Genomic DNA, 27,025 nt, shown 5'->3' with positions numbered 1-27,025 from the left:
AGTGATCATAGTGACCGTCCTTTGCTTATACTTTTTCTATATAAAAATATTACAGAGTTGTCCCACTATTACGAGATGAATTCTCGTAGCGTCTGGGTAGAAATCCTTACTTTTTTGTTACTTCAACATCTCGATCATGGAGCAGATCATACTACCGTAGTAAAACATCTTAGATACATTAAAAACGGATACAAATATTATGGACAGTTTATGAACATCTTCTGCCTATTTTTCGAAAGAGGCAATTTAAGTATCGTTAAGATATACATATATTTTTTCTAGCTCTTTTTGAAACCTATCAATATAAACAAATAACTCGGGGATGGGCTTGCACATTGATGCCACCTGTAACCTACATCGAACCAACTCGAAGTGGACCCGACTAGAACAGACTGGCTTGCATTTCCTTTGGTTTCTGTATTAAGCGATTTATTGCATCTCAGGCCTTACCCTTACTAAAAAAAACTTTCTGACTCATTTTAAAGAATTGCAGATCATAACCCCTCGTTCAAGCATCCATTTGATTTAAACAGTCAATGCTGCGCACGACTGTACACGTTTGTATCCTGGAAGGCTGAGGTAGTCGTCAAAAATACTAGGGGTTAGGATACAATAGAGCATTATGTAGTTTTTGCATGGCCACTGTGCGCTGATTGTGCAGTGACGCTATACAAGTAGTTCTTGTTTAATGCGACAGTGGAAACGGCCGAGACTACCGGGAATGCTGCGTCTTTGGCTTGCCGACGCCGTCCTAAAGGCAGACCAACACATAGGACCAGTAGCTACGATAGGCGTATTGCAAGAAGAGGCAAAAATGTGAAGAAGAACAAAGAAGATGGCAGACAGCTAGATGCGGATACTATTGTTTGTCAAGCTAGTTACGAGAAATTTTGCTTACCACCAGTTGCCGTAGAGTTTGTCGTGAGTAAAGATAGCAAGAGAGAAAAACGGGCAACAAATTCCCGATTCTTCGATGCGTCACTGTCGGAGTATTGCATAGAAGTCAAGCCTGCTGGTCGCATCGTTTCGGCCTTGACCGGCCTGCATTAGAGGAGGCATGCAGTCGGCTACGAAAGCAGGGGCGCCCTTTGCAGACGAGTTTCTCACAGGGAATGGGCAGCAAGCAATCAGAAAAGTATAAACGAATACACGAATTGGAGATTACAGTATGCATATCAATAATGCTAGGTGACCATTAGCAGAATAGGGGTCTGATTGTTCGATGGGCTCTGCGTACAATTTGGTCAACTCAGGACAAATAGTTAAAGAGTGAACGGCCTGGCGGATCTAAACGATATCTAAATGCTCGCAAATGATGTCATGTGACAAGAATATTGGTACATCGATAGAGACTCGTACTTATAAAAAAAATATGTGCCCAAAAATGCGCTCTAGTATACCTAGAAATCTCAGACTTTTGCCTGTTTTAAAGTCGGAACGTAACGAACGTTCCAATTTGGCTCGCGTTCTCTTAATAATTTTCTCCTTTCATCCAAAGTGACACCCAAAAACAGACGTTCACTGGACGCTCTTAGAAAACGATGTAAAGGTTAAGTTATCCTAGGTGATCAGTTGGTAAGTGAACGATCCGTTCATCATCATCGTATGTTAACGCATCCATCCAACGTTATTAAAATATCAATGTATGTACACCGGCAAAAGCATGTACATGTGGGCCACCTTTATTCTAGAACAGCCTATGCAGACGTTGTTAGTGTAAAAATGAAAGTGGGTGTTTCATACGAATAGGGCTAAGGATCTACAGGACATTGCCTATCACATCTAGCCCAGCTGAGGGGAATCGTATAAATAGCTTCTTTTCGCTCGCTAAAACAAAGGTTTCTCTCAGAGAATAACATCAATATCAGGCGAAATGGAGCAACGATCCTAACAATGAGGTGGATCTCAAACGGTGAGTAGGATAAGAAAATCACGGATAAGATGATGGCCTCCAATCCCCCAATTTTAAGAGGGAGCAGGACAAAATGAGTGGGGTGCAGTGTAAAAAAAATCTAATGCTACAATGCTTTCCCGTCATGTCACTGCGACAAGCGCTTAGCTCTTGAGCATGTGTACTCCAAAGATGGACAGCTTGTACATGATGAGATAAGCATTAGATGTTGTCACGACCTATGAGTAACAGGCTAGAAAACGGTTCTTTTACGCATTACGTTGCATTCCAGTACTTTTGAACTTCCTATATAGTGCCGCCTATGTGGCATACAAGCTCTGTTTCCCTACAGTACATTGTGATATCGTTAATATCGAAAAGTACTCTAAAACGTTAGTAACCAGCACGAAACCAAATAAGATGATCATAATATATATATTTCAAATGGTCATTATTTGTACAAAGTTTGTGGATTACCACTGCTTGGTAGATGTCATCTGATATAGGGTTATATATCTAATCTGAAGTTGACTACTCGCTACGATTATTCCGATAGGTACGTTAAGCACTGCGCGAAGATTTTCGATTATTTGCAGCCATCGAAAAAAAAAACCGACGCTATACTAGGCGCTAAAGCACTGAGAAGGGTCTTATACGGTCTGCACCACATTGGAGATGATGCTGTAATGAAATGGGCGAACCGACAAGCTGTTCTAAGTTCGGGCTCCTCTTTCAGGTTTGCCTCCCACCCTGTTCTGTTTGGTCAGCTTGAATATTAACAGATCAAAGATTCGCTATTTAGTGGTATAAGTGCCGAGAGATCTATCTGCTAATAAGACGCAAGAAGGTCTCAATAACTTCAATCATGGCTAAATGGCCAAAATACTCTTTTATGTAAGTAAGGTTGAGGTGAACATCAAATTACATTATTTTACCAGTATGATAACCTAGATGAAAGAACATGCGGAATTCTTTCTATTACTTATGTTATTTATGACTGTATGAATTAATTACTTTAGTCATTGGGGGGCGGCATAATTTTTGTATCTTCAGAAAACATAATGGGTTCTGAAGGGCTCACTTGTAACAAGGAAATTGTCACTCGAGTATTTGCTCCCATACGACTGAATTATATTATTAGAAGTGACCTAGAAATAATTTGATAGTTAGTTATCTTAGTTTTTTCACAGGTGAGACAGCTTCTAGACAAGTCAAATATACCTTTATATCAATATTTATAAGCTGAACTTCAGTGATCTGCAAAGTAGCGATGCTCATCAAATCGTATACGGCATGCCGCTGTTCAGTTCCGCGTATAAACTACATTTCGCGTGTCGCCGTCCAGTGGTGCATCGAGGAACATCTTCGTATGCCCCTGCAACATCTCACCGAGAATCACATAATCATTACTTTGACCTATTCATAGTAGACATCATGTTACTCAATATCATGCTGTGCAAAGGCTAACTGCAATTTACGCTTGGCTACGACTTATATTGTAGCAGTGCATCGTGCGTAATACCTAAGGTAGATTTTGATCCTAATGGATTTCTTTCCTTGCCACTTTTCCCGTTATGAATTAACACTTCCATCCTGTCTAGGACCTGTAAATACAGGTTAGTTAATACCACACCATTGAGGACGCCCATGAGAGTCTTCATCGAATAACCGAGGCACTCCCTAAAAGCTACAATTACTGCAATTTATCAATTTTTTATCCTTCGGTGAAAATGTCGATGTTACAACTTGCGACTATACGTTTATCATGAGTTTCTCATGCGAAGAACGGTACAATTGACAAGAAAACTATGTAACAAAAAAGAGCGTGTTATAACTCAATCAAGATTACGCTCTGTATAGTGACCAAGAAAATATAATATAGAAGTACTTAAATAAGCGACTAATCCCGATTATTCTTAAAGGTATTTAGCTCTCCGTGCCCGTCATAGGCGTGACTGGAATGAATCTGCAGGTGATACAATGACAAGTTGATTTTACCAATGAATGACGGCAATACATATCAATATGCAGGCTCATTTCGTGTAACAGTTACACGATAGAAGCCATGCGTAAATATCGGCCTTGTGCTTCCACTAGAGGGCGCCTGTTAAGTGTCTTGAACTTTCTTCATGACGTAGGTGTGCGATGGCTCATTCATCTTCGCTATACGTCGAACTAAATTTTGAACTACAGGAAGGCCTTTATTACTTGTACATAGAATCGCTGTAAAATAAAAGTCATGGCGCTGAAAATTCATGATGAGATTGCTGCCTTTGTCTGTTGTTAAATTCTCTGAGTTTTATGCCACAGAGGCCACCTTTAAAACGATGAAACGTATGGCCGTCTAGAGAAAGGATTTTACGGCTGTCGTATGGAGTCAACAACCACTACGGTTTTGCGTGTGTATGCGCTCATAGCTGTGAAGCTGTCGGGGTAGTTTAAACTTCCTCTGCAAATCCGCGGTTTTCATTGTTTCTAATAAATTAGCCGCTTATAATGAGCCTATCTTTTTCGCAAATCACATTCAGCGATTTCAACATTGGTGTTAATCCAGAAATAAATTATATGGTCATCAAAGCATGACACTAGAGCAAGTCATAGAAGTACCTTAGTACCGTAGAGATTATATCGTAAAAGGGCGTCTTGCAGGCCGTTACCGTTGACTTTCACTCCACGAAACCATCCTGTTGTTTCAGTATTAGCTTAAAAAAGAAAACAACATGTTGAAGCGATTGTGTAATAAACTGAAAGCTACAGCCTTTCTTAACGATTCTTGTCCAGAACAAAGGCCGTTGTAGATTTTTTCCTTCTGACGTCAACTTGAATATAGCCATATTCAAGATAGTTAGAAAAAAGCGAGGCGTAAAGATGGATTGGTTTTGATTGTTCGTTCGTATATTCCGATCTAATGTAATCAAACGCCCAAGCCTTACCATTTCCTAATGCTTGTATGGCGTGACTTACCATTATTAAGTTAAGTAGAGAGTAGACGTTAAGTTCATTTCCTTTCCGTCACTTCAGCTTCAGAGGCCCCAGATGGGGCTGTGTCGTTCGAAGCCACCGTATTTTTAAAATAAGAAGCACGGCATAGCATTTAAGCAATCATGGGAAATGTGCTACCGGATTTGTTTTTCATGTTCTTCGAAAAGGTCGTTGTTCTTTTCAAAAGTTTAGGGCTTTTGCTTGTTTCTAACAGCAAACGAGTACGGCAAAGGATTATGTACCTTCCATTACCACTTCTGATCAAATTGGGGTTGTGCGCTTCGTCTCCGGGAAAGGGTTCTAATAAGGGAAATTAAAGTTTGGCTGAATATTCGATAGAGTACATACGAACTTCTGTGACCTTCGTCCAAATATGCCTTAGATTTCCCGTAAATGCATTCCACAAGGGGGAACTGCTGCCTGAGCGTGTGTCACTATATACCGTTGCTAGACTAACTGACATATGATTTTTGACTATATGACAATTACGCTCAATGTCGTGATAAATGTTATGTATGAATCCATTAGGAGCACGCTTAGTATTGATGACAGCCATTTTCAAAAATATAATATAATATATAATAATAAATATATATTTTTGATAACGTGGCGTGTTTTACTCAGTTGCCATTAATCTTTGTGCTGACGATAGTGATTACTGAAGCTTAACGAATTTGATGTGATGCAAATAATTATAAAGACGATACTGTATTGGTGAGGGTAAACATATAAGTTAATAAAAATAAATGGGTTATTTTAACGCTGTACGATCTTGAGTTCATGCTTAATAATGGTACCTTTACATTTGTCGCTAAAGGATAATATTATGTGCATTTAACATAATCTGTTTCATTACAACTCTTTGAAATATTTTCTGTATTTATATTTGTTTCTTATATGACGTAAAGGTTTCTATTGGAAACGACACCGCGCTTATCGATGTCGCCTTTTTGGCTCTGGCAATCTGGGCAGTGTTGATTATCGGTTTAATGGCGACCTGTTTGGACTGTAGAACCTAATCGGACAGAAGAAGCCAATGATGCTCTAGAACGAATCACTGATTGACTTAATCTGAACGATGTCCTATCCTGAAACAAACGAAATTTGTCAGTCGCCAAGGCCAGTATAGCATCTAATAATCTACAGCAGTACGCGATAAAGTTTGTCCTTGTCTTATCCATAAACTGTGTAAATAGATACTGTATAAAACTGTCGGTACTATCCATCGGCTCCTACGAGGCCTGAACCTGAACTACATACCTAAATATGTATGTATATATATATGCATACATATGTATATATGTGTGTGGGCATATATATATACCGAAGGGACTTTATCCTAAAGTGTTAATAATGGCAACAGTATTGGCACATCTATTATGATTAAATATTCATTTTCAAATGATATCAACGACTGATACAATCTAAGACATATATGTAACTTTCAAACCATTTATCACGAGAAACGTCCAATACATATCAATGTTTTTCTGTACGAAAACACCTTAGATACTATTGTTTCAGCGGCCAACTGGTCCATTGTGGGACCAGCCGCAGATTCAAATTGAAACTGAATCATTTTGTTATTCTTTTATTATACATTTGCTTATACCTTTTTTTTTTCATTTATAACACAATTTGACCAAAGTTTGCTGGAGCACGAACGCGTCGATTCAGTGGTAACATGTTGGGCATCAGCACGCTATATATCGTAAATGGTAATCTCTTAGGGCATCGTAGCGACGAGCTTCGACAGTGTGAGCGCATGAGGGAAGAGAGGGTTTAGCGTCACACAGGAAGAGCGTCAGTGAGGTCACTATCGATCTAGCAGGAAACACTTTGAGACTTCATTCATCGACTTTGATTGAAAAGCGAACAAAAATCATGTTATATTACGATATGACACATAAGATTCATCGTGAATGTCAGTTAATACGTTCAACGCAGGCAACGATAATGTCAGCTCAGAGAGGTGATCAGATCTGAATATGTTAAGATGTTTTAGGCTTAGACTAATATTTGAGTTAGCTGCTCAAACATTGGCTCAAGCAACGAGATATTAATTGCAAAAAAATATGCTTATTGTTTATTAGCCAGATCAAAGACGAGGTAAAAGCTTTGAGTTCATATCGAACCCAAGCAGTCACCATTAACAATAGAAAACTTTTTTTCATTTAGGTTGAGTTATCCTTAAATTATTTATGCTTTCCGTATCAAACATCGCTTGAGAGCCAATTGTGCAGATATTTAATTTATTCATATTGGTATGCCGAAATCATCGTCGGAAGAGCCAAGTAGTAATTTTTTATTATACAGTCCTCAGCTGAAATGAAAATAACAGATACAAACAAGGTATTGGTAACGTCTGCCCGCTCCCAATAGCCAATACGGAAGTCCTAGGAACTGGTAGTGGACGCAACCATACGTTGTTGGCAAAAGCTGGCTATAGTGGCCAAAAAGAAAAAAAAGTCGAGACATATGCATCAAGTGGCCAGTTAAAACAAACACCAATGTTCAGAGTGTGTTCGTTCATCATGCACTAGCCACGATACCCGGTCATTTTAAATATAACTGATGGTTAGTAAATATCACGCCTCGTCTTATGTGAACATTTTATATTAACTGAACGATTGTAAACATCTTATTCAAAAAAAAAAAAAAACATTTACATTTACGGTCTCTTCCATCATGTGATATACTATAAATACACGAAGATAAAAAAAAAGGGTATAATATTTCCGACTTTACGTAGTACTAATACAGTTGAATACGACGCTTGTACAGTAAATATTGTTGTCGTTTAGATGCCGTTCTATATCCATTTGCAGCGCTTCTGCGGAAGATATCTAAATAGGTGATGCTGTCTTCTTGCCTAAATTCGTCTCTATTTCTTATACTGATGTTGGCTATATCCCTAATACGGAATTTTTGTTTAGGTCTTTATGTTTCCACGCTTTACACATCCATTATTGCCATGCCAATTTCCCAAAGGAACCATGTCTTTTCGTACCGTCGTTTGGCCCATAAGACGGCTGTGGGAGGCATACACAAGCCTAGATAGTATCAGAACTAAGGCAACAGTCGGGAGGAAAGTCAAGGGATCGATTCAAGCGAGACCTTTTTAGCCGATAGACGGTTGCGTCACTCAAACCTGCTTTATGTCCCGTACAGCCTCCGAATGCGCGGAGAGTATTCGAGTTTAGCTGACATGGCACAATCCTACCAAGTGAGAATTATCAATAAGTCCAAGCGGTGTGGTGGGGTAGGCTCTTCCTCGGGTCAACATGTGCCACCTCAAGACATCCTCTCGAGGGGCGGCATGAAAAAACGCTAAACTGTGGAAACGCCTCACTAAAGAAGGATACACCCGTTGCCGGCGACTCCTCTGTCGCCCCATACCCATCGATACCCCAGCTATTGCCTGCTCTCACTATCGCTGGCATTACCGCCACCACTACGTTGAAAAATTGATTCGCCTTCAACCAGTTCCTCTCATCTTGCTGTTACAAACCTTTTCTTTTTGACGACGACAGAACACCCGGGGCTCTCCCGGCGACTCAGTACAGCGGCACTCCTTCTCCGGCCTTCTTCATACCTTTTTCTCACCATGTATTTCTTGCTCTCGCGCCTACGAACGTAACTTATATCCTACACCGTTTTCACCAGGGTCTTCAAGCAGCTGCGCTATCTTTAATCTACTCGCTTTGACCCCGCTACGTGTCCTTACTAGTGGCGTTGGCTGCTGTAGTCGGTTACGGTGGAGGTCGCTCCTTTCTTACTCATTTTGTTCTGCCGAGCTCAGCTTACCTAAAGACGGATTTGTCCTAATGCTTTGATAAAATATCACAGCACATAGCTAATCTGCCACCAAGTTTGTCTGTTTTTTCCTTATATTATTCTAACCGAAACGTGTCTTCAGCTTTGGAAGTGCTATGGGATGATGTTCGCACCCGCCGATCATCGTGTTCTGGATATTATCTTCCTCGAGTATTGCTATTGCTGGCTACGGGAGTCAGGACTAAGTGCCTGTCGCTTACGCCTGTGTGTATGTGTATGTATGTTCATGCAGTATTCTATGTGAGCCATGGCATCGCGCTGGCACTATCGTAGATGAATAGCCCAGCGCGTAGGGAACTGCTGCCCGTTCGTATCTATGCTCCTGCGGTTTATTCCGTATGAGATCCGATGGCCAGGCAGCCAGCGCTAAACGAAACGAGCTCCTTAGCTTGGAGCTTACGTTAGTTTGCCATTTCCCGGCTTCCATCAGCCCAGTCATTTACTTTGTGGGACACCAAACAGAAATATATTTTATCTTATGCAGATCACCTACAGAAGCCCCCTGCGACTGCAGGTGTTATGCAGTGCCTGGTTGGTTTTCATAACGTATAGGTGCTTTCAATGAACGCGTGGCTTGTATGTCGACAAATGATTGTAGCATTACTATCAAGGCTAGATGCAGCAAAGAGCTGTGAGGGGACAGCGTAACAAGGAAACAGAATACAAAGGAGGTAAAAGAGACGAAAGGGGTACTTAACATAAAAGGAACTTTGCCACTTATTAGTAGCCAGGTAGTACATGCAAGTACATTGTATGTTTTCATAGTTGTAAACACGGTCCGAGCCGTATACAAATATTCAATTGTATGTTCAGACTAACTCGTTGTCAGTACGTTAGTGTCGTTCATTAAACGTTAGATTATACAGAGTTTACTTGTGGTGCCTACATGTTACGTTTTGAACATTTTTATAAATATGTTAAACATATTTTTCAGTGTTTGCCAATTTGTTGCTATTATGCAAGTCGCCTGTTATGTTGCATATATATATATCAGAATAGGCCACAGATGAAATGAGTTGTAAGGTCCAAATGACAAAACTAAGTCAGTCAACTTCAATATATATATATATATATATATATATATATACATAGATATACAGTGGCGTTTACATTGAGATTTTTCTTATCCATTGCTTATAAGACTGTACCTAAACATAACCTGATTTAAAAAAAATTGCATGTTCTAGAAGTGTCGTTCTTGAGCTCATGTTTATTCAGTAGAGGCACGCGACTTCAGCTTTAATTTGGGAGTTAAACAACTGATTAGGTATTCACGAAAAATTCCATCTTTAATCCCCGGGTAACTTTTTTGTAGTAGCCATGCGTCAAGCCACACTGTTTAATGTAAGTTCAGAATGCCGCTCTATACTACACACAGGAAGTTCCAACAGAATCAAATCCTGATCTGACAGAAATCCAAAAAATGCAAAGTAACGTGAGAAATTTAAGGGAAGTAATCTTCAAAGTTTACCGGGATGACCCAATGGTCAGTTGATATTCTGTTTTCTAAGAGGACCGTTAGCGTTTGTATCAAAAACCTGGGTATATCGAAAATGCTTCTTGAACAATTTTCGTGCATCTTAAATTTAACCTCCATGTACATATATTTAATGAGCTATTTTCTGTTCGTGATTTGATATATAGGAAGATACAGCAGCGAAAGCCCAACTGGTTTTTTTTTAGGTAGGTTGGTTTACTATCGACCGTTTTTTTTTGTTTCTACCTAGCCATATAAAAGAGTAGCCTTAATTCAATAAAACAAACCTGTACACCACAATGAGCTCACCAGCATCTTAACCTACATCTTTCCCTCCGTACTTGTTCTAATTGATCCTCAGTTTTGTGAGCATTTAAATAGGTAGCTGTTACGAAGCAGCGTCACGCACGATTTTAAATATCCTATGGTTCTTAGGCGATCATGCGCGTCTACAATGATTGTAATGCAAGAAGGATTACAACACCTTGGAACGAGGAATGCGTCTGACCAAATGCATCAAATATTTTTTTAAATATGGCGCTTACTCTGTGCTCAGTTGAAGATACACAATATGTTCGGATATTGTTCACTGTTTTTGAAAATATTCGAAGCACTTCGCCTTAGCACTAACTAAGAAAATGCCTCTTCCATTCGTCCACACCTTTGAAGTACTTGCACACAACACTTGAAGTAGAAAACAAATTTAGTGTGAGTTATTTACGTCTTAAAAACTAGGTTGGTCATAGTTTAATCGTCGGAATGTAAGTTATTTATTTCTAGTAACAGCCAGGTAATTGGAGGACGTCAATTATTTTTTGTCAACGATCCTCATATTCGTAGGGATTACGTTGACAAACGAACTACACATGTCAACTGTTTTCGTGCATATTTACAGGTCAAATCAACAGGTCTGAATCGCACAGAGATGTAACCTCATCTTAGCCTTTAGCTCGCAGCTTTTCGGTGGCTGTCAGAGAGACCTAGGATCGCTGTACAACAGGTAAGGCTCTTTCATACTCGAATCCCGTTGTCCAGCCCTTTAAGCCAAGACTGAGCCGTTGCAAAAGTTAAACTTTAAGCCGATTCTCTGCAAAGAAACCGGGACAGCGGCTTCTCACACATATTCCCTGAAGTAGTGCCTTCGGACATCTTTGTCCATGAGAGCGTCCGTGGATGACAACACCCAACCTCAACGACAAACTTCGAAGAGTGCCCTCAAGAAAACTCTTACGGTGGTACCGTAAGGGCTCTTTCAACCGACGTAACCGCCTGGAATCATGCTAATCAAGCGCGCCCCGCTACCAAAACCCCCTCATCACTTAGAGCCCTAGCCATTCCGAGCACTGTTCCTTTGATGTATGCACGAGTCTATTATCTGTCCTTTCTATATCTGCTGCGCTTTATTGTAGGAACGTTTTGGACGAGATGTGTTCTTGACACGATACCGTGTTGTGATGGAGTGATGTGATTAAGAATGAATATTAATATCATAAACTTTGCATTGCAGCAAAGGGGTAAAGGAAGTACTATATTTTACTTGAAAACATACATCTTTTGTTGTAACGAGGATGTGGGTGTCCGTATTCAAGCTAAAGCCCAGCATAGGTTCGTGACGTTTGCTGTATTCAACCTTTCCTCTTAAAACCAGAATGGGTATCTCCAAATTGTAAAAGTACAAAGCAGTATCGCGATACGTTTGCTATGGCTGAACTGATTGTGAACGAAGATATGTACAGGTACTCTGTCGTTATTGTACAATGAAATCAATAAAAAGGAATCGGGAATAATCTTGGCTATTCAAAAGCCAGTTCATGGTCACATCTTGCGGCGGAAGACTTTAGTAAGTACTATGCGGAATATGTATGGCTTGCTGCTCTTAATCTGTTGGGAAAAAGAGACATTAGAATTTCCCACAGCTCCTTTTCGGAACTTCAAAGCGCTGAGGTTCAGAATGCTGGTGTTGGGGTCATTCGGAGTTAAAACAGCTTTTTAGTCCGGTCAAGCACGAGTGCTTGCTGAGGGTTTCAGTTAAACAGGTAGCCATTTCGACAGTTTATGTTAACCAACGCAACTCTGTGTCATTCTTTTTGTATAGGTTTCTCATGGTGATGACGGCTAGTCCTTGTCGCACGTGTTTGCCTGTTATTTATCTTCTTCTCAACTTGTTAAAGCGTTTGCTTTATAAGTTCATAAGTATACGCTGCTTGTAATTCAAAGTGAGCTATGCAGATTCCGGCAGTTGAATATAATATACGGCGAAACTCTAAGGCTCGTTTGTTTTAAGCAAACGCAAGTAGAGGAATTCTGATATAAAAAGGATTTGGCCTACTTCAAGGTCCTACTACCATTGACAGACTGCACCAGAAGCACGACCGCGTCTTTGGCCAGATTCAAGTTTAGGCACCGAGGTATTCATAGGTGAAACGCAGTCTTATATCTCAGCATGCGGCATATGAAGTGATGAATAAAAAACTAGGTATGGGAAATTCGCGTAAAAATTGCCTCTCATATGAGCAGACTTCAAGTGCGAGCTACACAGATGTGGTTAGCTCTGTATCTGACATGCTATCCTATAGCTAACAGACATTTCGTGCACCTTATTCCACTAATACCTAAAGAAACAGAGGTCAGACTGCATAAACTTTTAAGAGGCATTCGACCAAACTCTAAATCAGTGCAATTATTGTCATAAATATTAAAGTGTTTGAACGTTATAACAGATTAGCAGAGAATAAAGTGAAGGTATCTCCCCGTGTAAATGCTTCCTGAGGAAGATTATGTAGGGAAGCAATCAGGAGTACGCAGTGGAGCAGCTTGCTGAAGGTGCAGGACGTCATCAAACTGCTGGAATCGAATCGAGCTTTGTAACATTAAACGATGACTTTGGCCCCCGCATCATTCAGATCTAGGCCCATGTATGACCAGTTGCTGCTATCTAATAAACAGATAAATGTGTTGCGTACATAATCGAAGCTTCAGTTTTACCTAAACAATCCATTAGTAATAAAAGTAGGTAACATAAAGTTCAAGTCTAAGACGAAAAGTTGAGTGAGTTACTTCTACCATTATTAGCTCTGCAAGTTAGTCTTTCATTTTTTCAAGTATTAGAAGCAAATGAGATTTTGTGTTCCTTTAATCTTCAAATGAAGTTAACTGGGTTCATCTTCCCTAAACCGGTAACGAAGCTTCAAGATTAGAACGTGTGTCATTTTGTTGGAAGCTTTAATAGAAACATTTTTAAATCACAAAGATCAATAATCAACAATAACAATAATGATGATACATTAAAGAACTAACATAGTCGATTCCAGTAGCTTTTGATAGCAGACAAGCACTCGCATATGGCTTAAGAGGCTGAAAGTCAAGTGATGGTATGTTTTCCAAAGTATTCTTCGGGCGAATCGGTAGCCGTTGACCAAGTGAAGGTGTCAGCTTGTCATAAACATCAAAAAAATTGGCGTTCGGCATAAATATCTATTCTGTCAACCAATACTAATTAAATATTATGTAAATAAAACCAAATAATGAGAAGAATAAAGCACGTACTGCGGATATGTATTGTTTTCGCAAAACTCAATATCGGATCTATTACAGGGCTCGACTAGATGCAGTAAAGGCCAATCGCCTACAATTTCTTAGCCATCATAAACTTAATGCAAAACGAGAAAAGCGAAATAAGGAAGATTATTTTAATTCAACTAATGAAGAAGCCTCAACTTCATTAAAAACCATAACTAGTCAGAGGAATAGAAGCCAAGAATGGTCGTTGACTGTCACCAGAGTAATACTAGAGATCTAACAAAACTGGTCCCATAATGCTAACATTTGGCATGTTTCGTTTTCATGTACGCGGCACACCTTGCTCCCCTGGAAAATATCCTCTATTGACACCCACCTCGTTCAGCTCTCTACCTCATGCATACGTATCTATTAGAGGAGTCTACCAGGTATATGTTCGTATATAGCGTCCACCACCAGCTATCGCTGACTTTCGAACAACCGCTTCGACGACTAATTAGCCATTGTTTTTACCGTCGACAAATTATCACACTGCCTGCGCTTATCCATAGCGTGCCTGTATACAGTAACGTAGAATTGAACGTAGTTGAAGAACGTAGGACGGCGAGCTTTGGCACGTTTACTAACCTTCAATAGCATCTATTGCTATATATCGTTTTGTACTGCTGTTTCAGGTTATTCAACAAAGGTTTATGATGTAGACAGAAATTTCTACCAAAATGATATCGTTTTCATCGATGGCGGTGGCGGCGAAAAAAAACGCTTGTACACGGATACGCTGCCGAAGGTCTTCGATACGACAACAGAGCATGCAAGTCTCACGTCAAAACGTTGAAAGTGTACAGAAACGTTTGATCGTCTGATGTTCATGAGTTTCTATTAAACGAGACAAAATAAGCGACCAACATTTGTCAACGATTATCAACCGCGAAAAGAATTGAGCATTCTTATCTTCACCTGGTGCATTATATATGTGTAAACATTCGGTACGCGTACGAGGGTCGTTGTCGATTAATGTAATGTAAGCAAAAGAAGATTGCTTGTATTGCAACTATATATCAAACTGGAAATAACGGATGAATGAACGGGTATTTCGTAGCTTCACAGAACAACATGTATAATGATCTGGCAATAGAAGCTTGTGGGGTATAGGCCAACATAGTGTTAAGTGACCTGTTGCATCGTCACTTGGGTCTTCTGGTTGCTTTATTTACGGCAAGTAATTAAATTCATTCCAAACGTTTCTTATAGCTATTATTTGATCTAAAACAAAATATATGATACAGTTGCTCGATATATCGAACATACAATAAGTATATCCTAATGTATCCTAGTATTTTTTACTGTTGTATTTTTCATAGAAAAATTCAGGTGAAATTTCATAATGGAACCTAACCAATTGCTCGAAATATGTCTGCACTGCGAAGCACTAAATTTCTTATGGTGTGTAGTATATTTCCATAACCAAACTGGTAGAAGGGATTTACACACATCATAATAATACATGAAATGACAAAATTCTAGAAAAAGGTCTTGGCCTGAGTTGGCTGTTTTATATTAGCTCCCCAGGTGCTGGCTACGCATATTGACTACTGAGCATTTTTTTTTGACTTACCTGCTTTTCCTTCCACCGGCCACTCTTCATATACTATGTGCACTTCTAATAGCCTACGTTATATATATATAAATGCATATATATATATATAACGTAGGACAAATGTGTCGAAAATCGTCCTGACGACTCATAAAGGCTTTAGCATGCTGATTTGTTTGTCGGATTCTTCGATAGACACTTGTTTATATTTGCAAGCTTCTTCTATCCTCAAACATTGTGGAGCCATATAAGTGTTTCGCGCTTGAAGTAAAGTAAACGCGTGGCACTATATATACGGAGTTAGTCTGGCCGACCTCAGCTAGAGGGTTATTTAGGCGTTCTACTGGGGTAATACGTAGCCTAAGCGTAGAAAAGCGAATGCTTTTCGTGCCCTATGTAACTCCTTGCCCATCAGCTTCATGCCCCGTTTCGCAGGTGATGAGCTGACCGACTGCGACCATATTGGTTCGGCGCACCGAAAACGAAACGTGCATCAGCAAATTTCGCTTTGTTAGCTTTCATTCTCAGCTGTATCTGATTTTACTCGTGCGTGGCCTATTTCACTAAGAATTCTTTGCCCTATACGATCATGCTATGGCAACAAATCTAAATATTTATATATACATATATATATGTATAACGGGAAGATCATGCACAATAGTATCTTCATTAGCCGTAATATCGTGCATTGATAATTAGTACAACACAATCACGGAAGCGAGGAGTCTGTATGCAGTGAGATATAAATGATAAGTAGAATTTTATATGTAACTGTAACAGTTTTCGATAGATGCGAATATCGTTAATAAAAGTGGATCTTCCATTTTTTAAACTGTGAAAAATGATGACAGTATCTATGTTTTGTACGCAAGGCTTTTTCGGAACACACCGAAGCAACAATTAAAAAGATTTCTAGCTCATTAAGCATTTATCTGCTTATGACTAATGAATCTAAAAACTGCTTTCCAACAACTAAGCTGGTCATAAGCTATTGCCTCTAGATATTCGATAAGGAGGAGGGTAAAAATAAGCTTTGACTTTTTTGTATTGGTAGATGCATTCTGTTACGCATGAGTCCTATCCAGTTGCCTATTTAGGCCGCTCCCGGTATGCTAACCGTTAGTAGAAGACAACTTTATGTGTTTGGAATTATTTCTATGTTTAGTTTTTTATCTTATCATTTTTATTAGTAGTAGTAGTAGTAATAATGTAGCTAGCATAGCTACGCATATGTCGGGTATATCGTTTTAACAATAACTCTTTTTTTTTGTGATCCGGACTATCCGAAGTTTTCATGGCGATGCTTAGTACCATTAATTTTTACCCGAATAGCTCCTTTCAATTCAACCCATGCATGCGTACACGAAAACCCGTTTTGTATTTTAAACTAGGGCGCATGGATAAGACACATTTTTTAGATAGGTATGACTCTATCTATTATAACCTTTATAACATCTGGGGGCGCGGCTTCTGCCGGATTCTATTCAGGCACTGCAATATAAACTGTTCTGTTATAAATAACCTCATAATAAAACGGGCTGTATATATTTTCATAGTGTACATACGTTGACGCTTCTATTTCTAGCTGGATCTATCTACTCGGCAGTTTTATGAAGTAACATTAAGATACGAAACGAAGAAATATATGTATATATATGCCAGGAGCAGATAAATTAAATTTTTAAATCGTGCTTTTGAATACAGTGACACATACTTAGAGTTGGGTGTATAAAGATAAACATGTCTGAACGAAAATGAAGAGTGATTTTCGCTAAGTAATTCACTGATTTAGTCCTCTGGTCTCGCAACTATTTGTTAACCCAAAAATACTTCTCCGCAGCATACCCCCATAAACTCTTGCACGGATGCCATAAACACAATCATAGTTTGCAATTTTGATGGCAACAGCCTGTTTCGCTTGCAGTTGGTCTTTTTTCCGTTATTTGTATCGGACGTTTAACGTACGTGCATAGAGGTACAGCTTCTGGACATTTCAGCCGGGCTGATGTGTCTACATAACGGAGCGTCCTTGCAGAGGGCGCATTTCGGTTGGCTATTTAACATCAACGGTAGTAAACACACCGACGAGACGTAGCTCATGTTTGTTGGATCCAGCAATATATAAAACGATTTTCTATTTGAGATCATTCAGCCAATGTTCGGTGGAAGCTAAAAGATGGCAACATGTTGCATTCACCACGCCCTTAGTTACCACTCTTTAGTCGCCCGTTCCTTTTAGGCACTGTGTCCCGACGCAGCCTGCAGAAATGATAGACACCGCACAATTTTCAATTAACAACCACCACTGAATATAGCTGAGCGTGCGCTATACTGAGCTTGAAAACAAGCTAGAAACCTAATTAAGTTCAATCTAGTATATTTCTCATAAAAAATGAGTACTTGAAGACATTGATGATTGAATGCACAAAGTGTTCCCAGTAAATTTCCGACTGGGGCCACGGGAACCATTCTATATTTCAAGTGAGAGATGGTCAGCGGTTTTGCAAAACTGCCCGAAGTTGAGAACGGGGACAAAAGATAAGGAAATTTTCTAATAGGCCAGCTAGCATAGGCCGGAGTAAGTGTAAAAATGGAATAATATTTAGGAATCCTGCGTGAGCTAAAAGAATTATTTGCGCCTACGATAGCAGTAAGTTTAACAGTGATCATATCTAGCATGCAGCAAGTACCTTACAAATGCTTTTAAAGGTATGTTAAATGTGCACGCTAAGAGTTAAACTTCGAGAATATACATGGCGAAAAGCTGCAAGCAACAATTAATCGAGTGTGCCGAAGCAAGTAGCTTATCTGCTAATATTGGGTTCGCTTCCCTTGCAAGTTATTCCACTAGAACCTGACATAACTCGTTTGACTAAGTTAACCATAGGTCTACTTGTAACTTCTACAGTTAGCGATTTTGGCTTTTCTAAGTAGTGCCGCGGGCGCCCAGTAATTCGAATTCAACGAAGTTGAGCAGTGGTTCCCTAAAAAACGTATCGTCGTCTGAGTAGCCTAGTCACAATGTAGAAAACTACAGTACTTTAATAAATTAACATCAATAGCTTGCGAATATTCCCTTCTCGTTTAAAGTTCACGCGACTGTAATGTAAAGACACTATTCGATGCTATGCTAAGTTCTTAGTGAGCACTTATAAGGTTTAATTGCCTAAATTCAATTGATACATAATAATAATAAAGGCTTGAACGCGGCACATGCAGCGTTTGCCCAGCAGTGGCAGCAGCGACAACAACCTTAGACCTTTGTGCGTTCGTAAGTTTTTGTCGTGACCGTCATATCCATCATAATGGAGGCTGTCGCTCTCAAACGGGCTGTACTGCCAGCACTGCGAAGGCAGCTCGCTGAAACGCAGAGCCTGTCGTCACGCGCTGGTTGCTATCGTGTTTTATCTCGGTTTAAACATACCTTCATACATGGGTGGTATAGTACAACTACAAACATCTGTTTGAACGATCACAGAATGCTAGCAAATGTCTTCTTCTTCTTAATCAAAATAAAATAATTGTTTCCACTTATAATGACGCTCACTCGCCTGTTTGAAGATGTAAAAGTAGTAGACTGTTTTCGAAAATTGGTCTTGTACATCTTTCATCCGTTAGAAAGCAACGGAGTTTTTGTCTGAAAACTACGGGCCTGTTTTTTTCGCAATTTTCTTTCGAATGTTTCATCCATTGTTTGGAATAAGATTCCGGTCGCTTGCTACGATACATTTGTTTTCAACAAAACTGTTCTTTTAGGGAACGACCTTTTTTATCCTTAGAAATATTAGCCCAGCCGTTCAAAGTTAGTCAACGTTGGCCAATTGCAAGCTCTTTTTTTCCATCCTATATCCTATTTGGTGTTTATAAGTTCTTTAACAGATCGGATCACCGGCTGATCTGTACAAGCTGTAGTTGTTAAGTATTAGGCTTAAAATTGTATTTTGAAGCAACACGTGTTTCTTGCACACGACTGTTGTAAAGTGGTAAGCATCTTTTTCCAAATTAGGGCCCTGGAGTTCCCCCAATTGCGTTCAACGCCCTCTATGTGCTTAATGCTTTCGTTTAATCTCTCTTGAGCTGAAATGCACGCTAGGAGATGTGCGTGAAAATAACCACCCAAATTGTTGTAAGAAAAGCCATCGGCTGACCTGAACCAAATGGACTAATCAGTTCCTTGACGCAAAAGACAAAATTCCGCGTGTGATATATAACAACTACATCAAATAGAAAATCACCGAAGTGGAAACATACAGCAACGACTAGGACAAATGTCTCATGAGATTCGATAAGCCTACTGTGGACTTAATGAAACTATCGTGAGACATGGGCCTAAATGTGACGATGTATATTCGGCTGTATGACTCCATTGTCGAACTTAAATGGAGGTATTGCGCTAATATTATTATATAAGTATTATAAAATGGTTGTCGATGTGCTGCAAGAGGGGCAAGACGGCTTCCTGAAATGTGTCGTCTAGAATCATAATGAAACATATAACTCAAACGAACTTATATACTTGCAAGAATATCGGCAATGTGTCGACCTGCAAATTCTTCGATGAATTGTAAAACAATCGAATCTCTGCATAGTCTGTGTAAAGTCATAAGTAGAATTATTTATCTGTGTTATTGAAACAAAACAATTTACGCAACGGTTGGAACACAATCAATGCATTAAAGTAAATGATACTCCTACATGGTGCAGCACTTTGCCCATTTTTTCTGTTGAGTATTGTTCTACAATTCGTCCAAGACAGAGTGCAATATGTATCTTACAAGAATGGACGTCGCATGCGCTAGCTTGACTCAAAGGTGGAAGAAGAGAATTAGGAGTCAGGGTGTACAAACTTGTATTTGAAATTTAGCGCCAGCGCAACCTGTCGCGTGCTCATGAGCCCGTGAGCTTATAGATGCGTTGTAGGAATGGGGAAATTCCGATGAGGTGTCAATATGCGGCGACCGTTAAAAAAGGACGACATTCGTATGCGCGGTGTGTGTAAAGCTCTTGAAGAAAATACTTCATCTTGAGGATAGAAGACGTTAGGTGAAGCATTCAATCTTTCATTAACTAATGCCGGTGTAGAAGGTTAGAGCTTCGCTCGAGACCAAACAGTAAAGAGCAATGTATTTGCGCCCTCTAGTTACTGCATTATGCTATTCGCCGTAGAAGCTGACACCAATGACTCAGACCTCTGTCACTTACATGGTACTAGCTACAATATATGCATGTGTGATACAGGCGCTATGTATAAATACCCTGACGATGAGTTAATAAGTGTAGCATACAGGGTACGTATACATAAATACAAGTGTATATGTGTATATATATGCACACCCACACACACACATCCAACGATATGAAGACGGCCGAAATATGCTTACAGCTGGTAGGGATGTACTCAAAGTCCAGAGGGTACAGACAGAGGAAACAGATTTAAATTAAAATATAATTTACGAAACTGTAACATCAGGGTCAGAGAAAAACTGCACCACAAAACAAAAATCACAGATCTTTCAGTCGGAGTTACTAATCTATAGAAAACTCTTTCAGTTAGTGCTTTTGTGATCATTATTATGTAATAGAAGCTTTTGGAGTAGTTCTAGTTCGTTAAGTACCTAAAAACACGGATGACGTAGCTATCAGGCCTAATTTAAGGATCGGTGTCTAGAACCACGAGTACAAAAGATTAACTATAAGATACAAGGGAATCGTCATTTTTTAACTTTAAACGTATCACGGTAGACACATACGTGAACAGTTGTTACAAGATGTTAGCCGTCTCGCTTTGCCTCGTATATACATATGTTATGAATTGTTTACGGTAATGTTTGTTGTTTCAATCCCAAAACTATAAAAATCAGTAATTTCATTAACCATATGTTGCACAAACATGATTGAACTAGTAAAGATTTAGTGTAGCGCGTTTCGCCCTAAGGTTATCTACAGAATTTTACAGCAAAAGCAACATAGGAAGCTTAACGTGTAGCGTATTTGTCTGGGCATCTCACGAACACATTGTGGTCTGGGTTCGAACTTGGGCGTACACATACTTAGTTTTGTATTAGGATGCTTAACGGCGATACCGGTCGTAACACTCGAAACATACAGGCTATCGGAGGATAGAAACATACGCATTTCCTCATTGGTCTGTGAAAGATTAAATAACCTAAGAGTAAAATTTAAGATATCAATAACAATGACATCATAATTTCCCACACTGCAAGTGACACTATTGGCATAGTCATGCAAAAAGGGTTCGACCTTTTCGCATCATTGCATTTACAAACATACGTGCAGATAAGCAGTAGTGCAAAAGGGACGCTGTGTCGAGATCTCCGTTACCCTCTAAAATCATCCACCGTATTTTACTCTTTCGAAGTCATAAGTACACCGGACAGAAGTACCCATAAAGCGGAAAGTTCAGAGGACATTTGAATATAGCGCTTTCTGCTTCCCCTTTCCAGCCCTTCTTTTATTCTTCTATTTTTGTCCTTTTCAATTCCTTATACCTTTCACTGTTCATTTTGCTATTAGCCTTTTTAAAACGGGTTCGTACGATTAGGATTAAAACCGAACTTTAGCAGGCCGTCGGCCTTCTACGCTAGCTACATTACAAACGGGCAGCGCTCTCGTCCGACCAGCTGTTACAAAAGTCTTTGCAGCATAATTTTCACTTCTACTACTCATTCTTCTATGTCGTCTAATTTGGGACTATTCCTTCATTTCCTGAATTTTCCATTCTCTTATGTTCATGTGTAGCAAACAGTTTTTCCGCCATGCTTCATTCACGGTCTGGCCTTTGGAACTTCTTTAAGGTTGTCCAACGTCACTTCCCAGGTGTCTTCGTTCAAGGCAACGATCGTGCTCCCTTGACGCAGACACGCACACACTATTCAGCATCAATCTGCCGACTTCCAGAAGCCTCCAAGACAAGGTTCAAGAAGTCCGTCTTTCCTGCAATAGCTGTCCTGCCTGAATGATCTCCTGCAGTCGCTGCCTCCATTACTACCACCCCCCTTAAGAAGGTAACCGGTCGCCAAGAGCCAACGGAGTCGTCCAACCGTCCTGCTTTTGGTGGCTTTCCGTCTTAGCTTCCTCAGGACCCCTTCCCATGTCGCTCTATCCAACTATTATATTCCTCCACTCAATGCAGTAAAGAAAAGAAGAAGCCTATTCAGTTATTCAGTGATGGCGGCGGCGGCCGCAGTCGTAGTATTCCGCTTCAACGACTTGCACCAACTTTCGTTCGTTTTTCTTTTCGCTTACGTTCGTGTTCACGTCAAGAGGACTCTTATGCGCAGCGCAGTAGCGCTAGGGACTAAAACGAAGCACACACAAGAGGGGAACCGGCGAAAGAGAAGGGAAATGCGGAAGCAGGGTAAAGTGGAAACTGCGGGCAAGTTCAAGGTTAATAGGACATAGATACCCGCAATAGTGGCAGTAGTTTTGTCACCAGGCAGTTGAATTCTTACAGAACTAGCAGTGTGGTAGGCCGGGCTCCATCACGCCGGAAACCGGCTGCCGGAGACGCTTCGTCGAACTGCGCCGGCTGCGCAATCGTCAAAGATCATAGTTCAGCAATAACACACATATATACAGATGCACAGATGTATTTCTCCGCGTATACTAGCGCGCATATACGTGTATGTCTTGGTGAAGTAGTTTCGCTTTCGTAGTTCATTTGTGTAATGACAACGGCATGGCAAATAGCGGTACTTCGAAGAGAACAAAAGTAGAGGGAGCCTTGGGAAAAACATTCGTCTGCATCTTCAAAGAAAGTGAATAGATGTTAACGAAGTGATCGACCTAAGTCGACGCAATACATGATCAGCAAGCAAACGAAACGTTCTTAATGAAATTGATTCCGTCGGCCTACTAATGATGTTTTTTGTTGCTCCTGGTAACTCCATTGTAGTAAATGCAACACGGGCAGCCACGAGAGAAAAGCTAATGGCAAAGGGACAGAAAAGCAAAGTATCCATTGCTTGTTATAATCACTTCTTCGGAGGATACAGTATTACTTCTAGTGGCTACGTCTGACATTTCTGAAGCACCAGTGGCAAAATGCTTTCATGTATATATATATATATATCGAGCACATCAAAGGGCTTCGCTAAAACCTCGCAAAGAGTTACCTGAACTACGAAGTGCAATATATCTTTGTAAACACAGAATGAAATTATATCTCTTGGTCTGGTGTAGAAGAGGCAACATGCGTATAATTCGATACGTATCTAAGCAGCGTAAACGGCACTAAGCCACGTATTGTCGATATCTTATGTTAAGAACTATTGAATTTATAACTGCGTTTTTAGATGCGCATACATTGTTGGTGTATGTTGTCTTAATCCAGCGGAACGTGGGGGGTATCTAAAAGAAGTATAGCGGTAAATAATGTGTCGTGAAACTGTCTCATAAAATTTATACCATTAATGAATTTCATTGTTTGTTTCTAATGTTACCATAAACAAATTAAGTTCTTGTAACGTTTAATTTTCACAGCATTCACCATACTTTTTACTTTGTTACTGCTTTTTTGTGCATTTTTGGCTCGCTTCAATGCGTACCTACTAGACCAAATCTGGCTTGACCTAACTCCTAATATTTTTGACAACTCTGACAGTTAGTAGTTCCGATAGTTAAATTTCGTTAAAACTTATCGCAGAAAAGGCGGATATTAGGGTATACATTAAAAAAAAAAAGTTAGAGTATGTTCGATTCATAGAGGAGGAATGATGAAACTAAGCTTCTAGGAGGTTTCTAGGAACATGGCAGCAAATGTCATGCTTTGATAAAAAAAAAGTTGTGCTAGAATCTGCAAAATTGCGACGCCGACTAAATCCGTTGTAGCAACGAGTTAGGTGATGTCAGAACGAAAAAACATCATAAAGTTTATTTTTCTGCACACTACTGCTTATACAGGACATAAATTTACAGTCGGTTACTTGTTTCCAATTAATTAAGTCTTACTTTCTAGCCAAATGCAATACAGACATCAATTTGATTCATCGTCCCTCTTCCCGCCCCCTTTTTCCGCTTACGGTGGTGATGGTCTAGAACTATCGCGTCTCAGCATCGCCTAAATGCTGAATGCAACCTTGCCTCTTACTCACTGACCATTTATACCACCACGTGCTGTCTAGTATAGGCCATAATTCTGATGCCTGTGTACGTATATTTGTGGGCCGATTAGTTGTTCAGTCATTTTCTCTAGGTATGTCACCGTAGCGATGTTATCGGCTGTCCGTACGTGCCGGCGTACAACATTAGACCCCAGCACTGTAATTTATTAAGCCGGCAAATACTTTCGTATAATGCACACGGCTATGCCGTGCGCGTGCGTATGCCACGTGTTATAGATCAGCTTGACTAAGTCGTCATTACAGGTAAGTCATTAATTATCTCTTTGAAAAAATCGTCTGTCTTGATCTTGAACAGCGTAGGCAAACAATAGCGCCCCCTTTACTTCGCATCTACCTTTGTTGACTATGTACGCTCAGTTGCAACTGCTGCTGGTGTGGCCTTTTATCGTGTACGATGCGAATTTCGCGCTAATGGTGAATCAGAATGACCGATCAGCCGACTCGTCGGCTAGCTGACTGATAAACCACCACGATTCTCCTCTCCTAATCGTTACCGCCTGATTCACCAAGACCCAGAGCCATACGTGGCGATAGCGGCAGTGGCAACAACGCAAGCAGCATTGCCCTCATCAGAACCGCCAAAGGGCACTCTAAGAGTGTGAGCCCACTACGATTCTTCAGTGGGACTACAGCTACAGATTTTTTCTATCTCTGAGTAAGTGGCCATCGCATTGGTTTGCAATCGACAGTAGTAGAGGTAGGCACTATGCTTTCCAGCTGCTAGCGCTGGTCGCATTTACCGGTAGCATTAGAACAAACTACTGAGAGCTTATGTTGATGCGGTAGTGCTGCCAACACCGTCAGCGCCCTCTTGTTGTCACGGTTGTTGATCTGTTCGTGGACGACAACGAGGAAAAGAAAGTCATTACCACTGACGCCGCCAGTCTGTGTCGCGTAGCATCGAGCACCACCTTTACTATATACCTAACGGAGGTACCAGCATTTCGCGTAGAGGTACATTTTTTAATGCCCTTCGTCCTCTTGTGGGAAAAGCTACATGGGCGCCCTCTATTTGGGCTGTGGCCCACTCGGGTCGTCCGTGGTTGCTCGTTCTGTCTGTTGGCAGATAGATCGTCTTCTGGTGGCGTTTCGTTCTCTCTTGAGTAAATTGACCGACCGTGGTCGTTGTGTGCTGCGGTGGCGCATCGTCAACAGTAATCCTACAGCCGGTTCAGACTCTTAAGTCCATCTAACCGCGAGTTGTGGCAGGCTCACTGGGAGGTTCAGACCATACCGATAGACAACCAAAACGCACTGCCAACACCATCACTAGTGCTGGTACCGGCCCCCTATTCGCTCTATTTTAGGTTGGCTGTCGCTAGTTGCTTTCTAGCTTCGCTGGCTTGCCGTGGTTGATTTCTGCCGTGCCGTGTGCTCAGTGGGGAACAGTTCGCTTCTTGTTGCTGCTGTATCCGCTACTTGGCTAAAGAGTGAGTGCTGGATTTAATGGCAGTGACAGCGACTTACTTGAGTGCTGAACCTGCTGGAGGTACGGCTGATGCTACACGAACGTGCTCCGCTAGCGTCTAGAGACCAACCCAACGGGAGATTGGATGTGGCCTCCAAATTAATCAAATTCTCCTGTGGAATAATTCAGTGATAAAAGACCTGTTCATTTTCTGTTAAACTCTTGATCGTCTGTTCATTTTTGAACTCGGTGTGTATATATTTAGGGATCTTGTGAGTAGCAGCTCGCATAGTGGCGCTTGAACGGGTTCTGGGCGGCGATCCCCAACGTACCTTGTATCGTTATTCAAAATCTGATTCGTTACGCCCAGGATACAAATTTAAAGCACGGGCATTCGATGTGTGCTTCGGCGTTGATCAATTTTAGTGACGTTTCCATTAATCGCGTAGGAACGGGTACGGGATCCTCAGTGACCCTGTAGAAATAACTTCTGATACAATCTCTACCTGGTCGACGTCAGATTCAGAAAGGTATAGATCTGGCCCCACAATGTCAAGCGCGTGGCAACAGCTTGAGCAACTGCTCACCTGTGCAATATGTATGGACAGATTCAAGAACCCTAAGCTCTTACCATGTCAACACACATACTGTGGCGACCCGTGTATGGAAGGTTTAGTGGATTACGCTCGTCGACAGATAAAGTGTCCCGAATGTCGTGCCGAACATCGCATACCCTACAATGGCATACAAACCTTGCCAACGAATGTAACCCTCATGCGTTTCTTAGAACTTCACCGAAGTATCACAGGTAGGTAGCATTGCGCAAAGACTCAATATATTGATTTATAATAGACAAATATGCACGATAGGTCTTCATGTAATTCTGTCCCTAGAAGGTTGGTTTTTATATACATATTTAGATTTAATTACCTGATACAGCGAATTTGGTTCAGTGTTCTGTGTCATCGTTAGAATAACCAAAGTCTGTGACGGAATCAAAGCTTTCACCTCCTTCATTGCAACTTAACTGAGGGATATTCTAGTAAATATATGTGGTAATTAGTTTCTAAGTGGATGAAAAAAATGTATCACAGATTCAAAGCATAAACAAATCTCCCTTAAAATCTATTTCATATTATGCGCTTAAACACACAGGCTTTCACTATCTCATATC

General features: G+C 40.4%; 1 protein-coding gene and 2 long non-coding RNA genes across 5 annotated transcripts in view; 2 read left to right on the top strand and 1 right to left on the bottom strand.

The window, feature by feature from the left end:
- LOC147756880 (uncharacterized) overlaps positions 1-27,025 on the bottom strand; it is a 41,209-nt gene that overhangs the window by 1,508 nt on the left and 12,676 nt on the right. The window contains exon 3 of the long non-coding RNA XR_015323339.1: positions 3,113-3,266. This is a non-coding gene — a long non-coding RNA (uncharacterized LOC147756880). The remainder of the gene's footprint in view (positions 1-3,112; positions 3,267-27,025) is intronic.
- Positions 1,845-16,089, top strand: LOC147756881 (uncharacterized). The gene is made up of 4 exons (XR_015323340.1): positions 1,845-1,912; positions 11,083-11,187; positions 14,092-14,134; positions 14,381-16,089. It is a non-coding gene; the product is annotated as an uncharacterized LOC147756881 (long non-coding RNA).
- tn (tripartite motif containing protein thin) overlaps positions 25,321-27,025 on the top strand; it is a 58,277-nt gene continuing 56,572 nt past the window's right edge. The window contains exon 1 of one of the 3 annotated variants that reach the window (XM_022797288.2): positions 25,321-26,659. In XM_022797288.2, the coding sequence (XP_022653023.1) occupies positions 26,401-26,659 (259 nt within the window). In that variant the 5' untranslated portion in view covers positions 25,321-26,400. The remainder of the gene's footprint in view (positions 26,660-27,025) is intronic. The other 2 variants (XM_022797289.2, XM_022797290.2) reach the window with 2 other exon arrangements.

Source organism: Varroa destructor, unplaced genomic scaffold (genome assembly GCF_002443255.2).
Source record: "Varroa destructor unplaced genomic scaffold, Vdes_3.0 BEIS01000003.1, whole genome shotgun sequence".
In the NCBI taxonomy this organism is placed as follows: Eukaryota; Metazoa; Arthropoda; class Arachnida; order Mesostigmata; family Varroidae; genus Varroa; species Varroa destructor.
The sequence above is the reverse complement of the archived record's forward strand: the minus strand, read 5'-3'. Positions and strand labels throughout refer to the sequence as shown.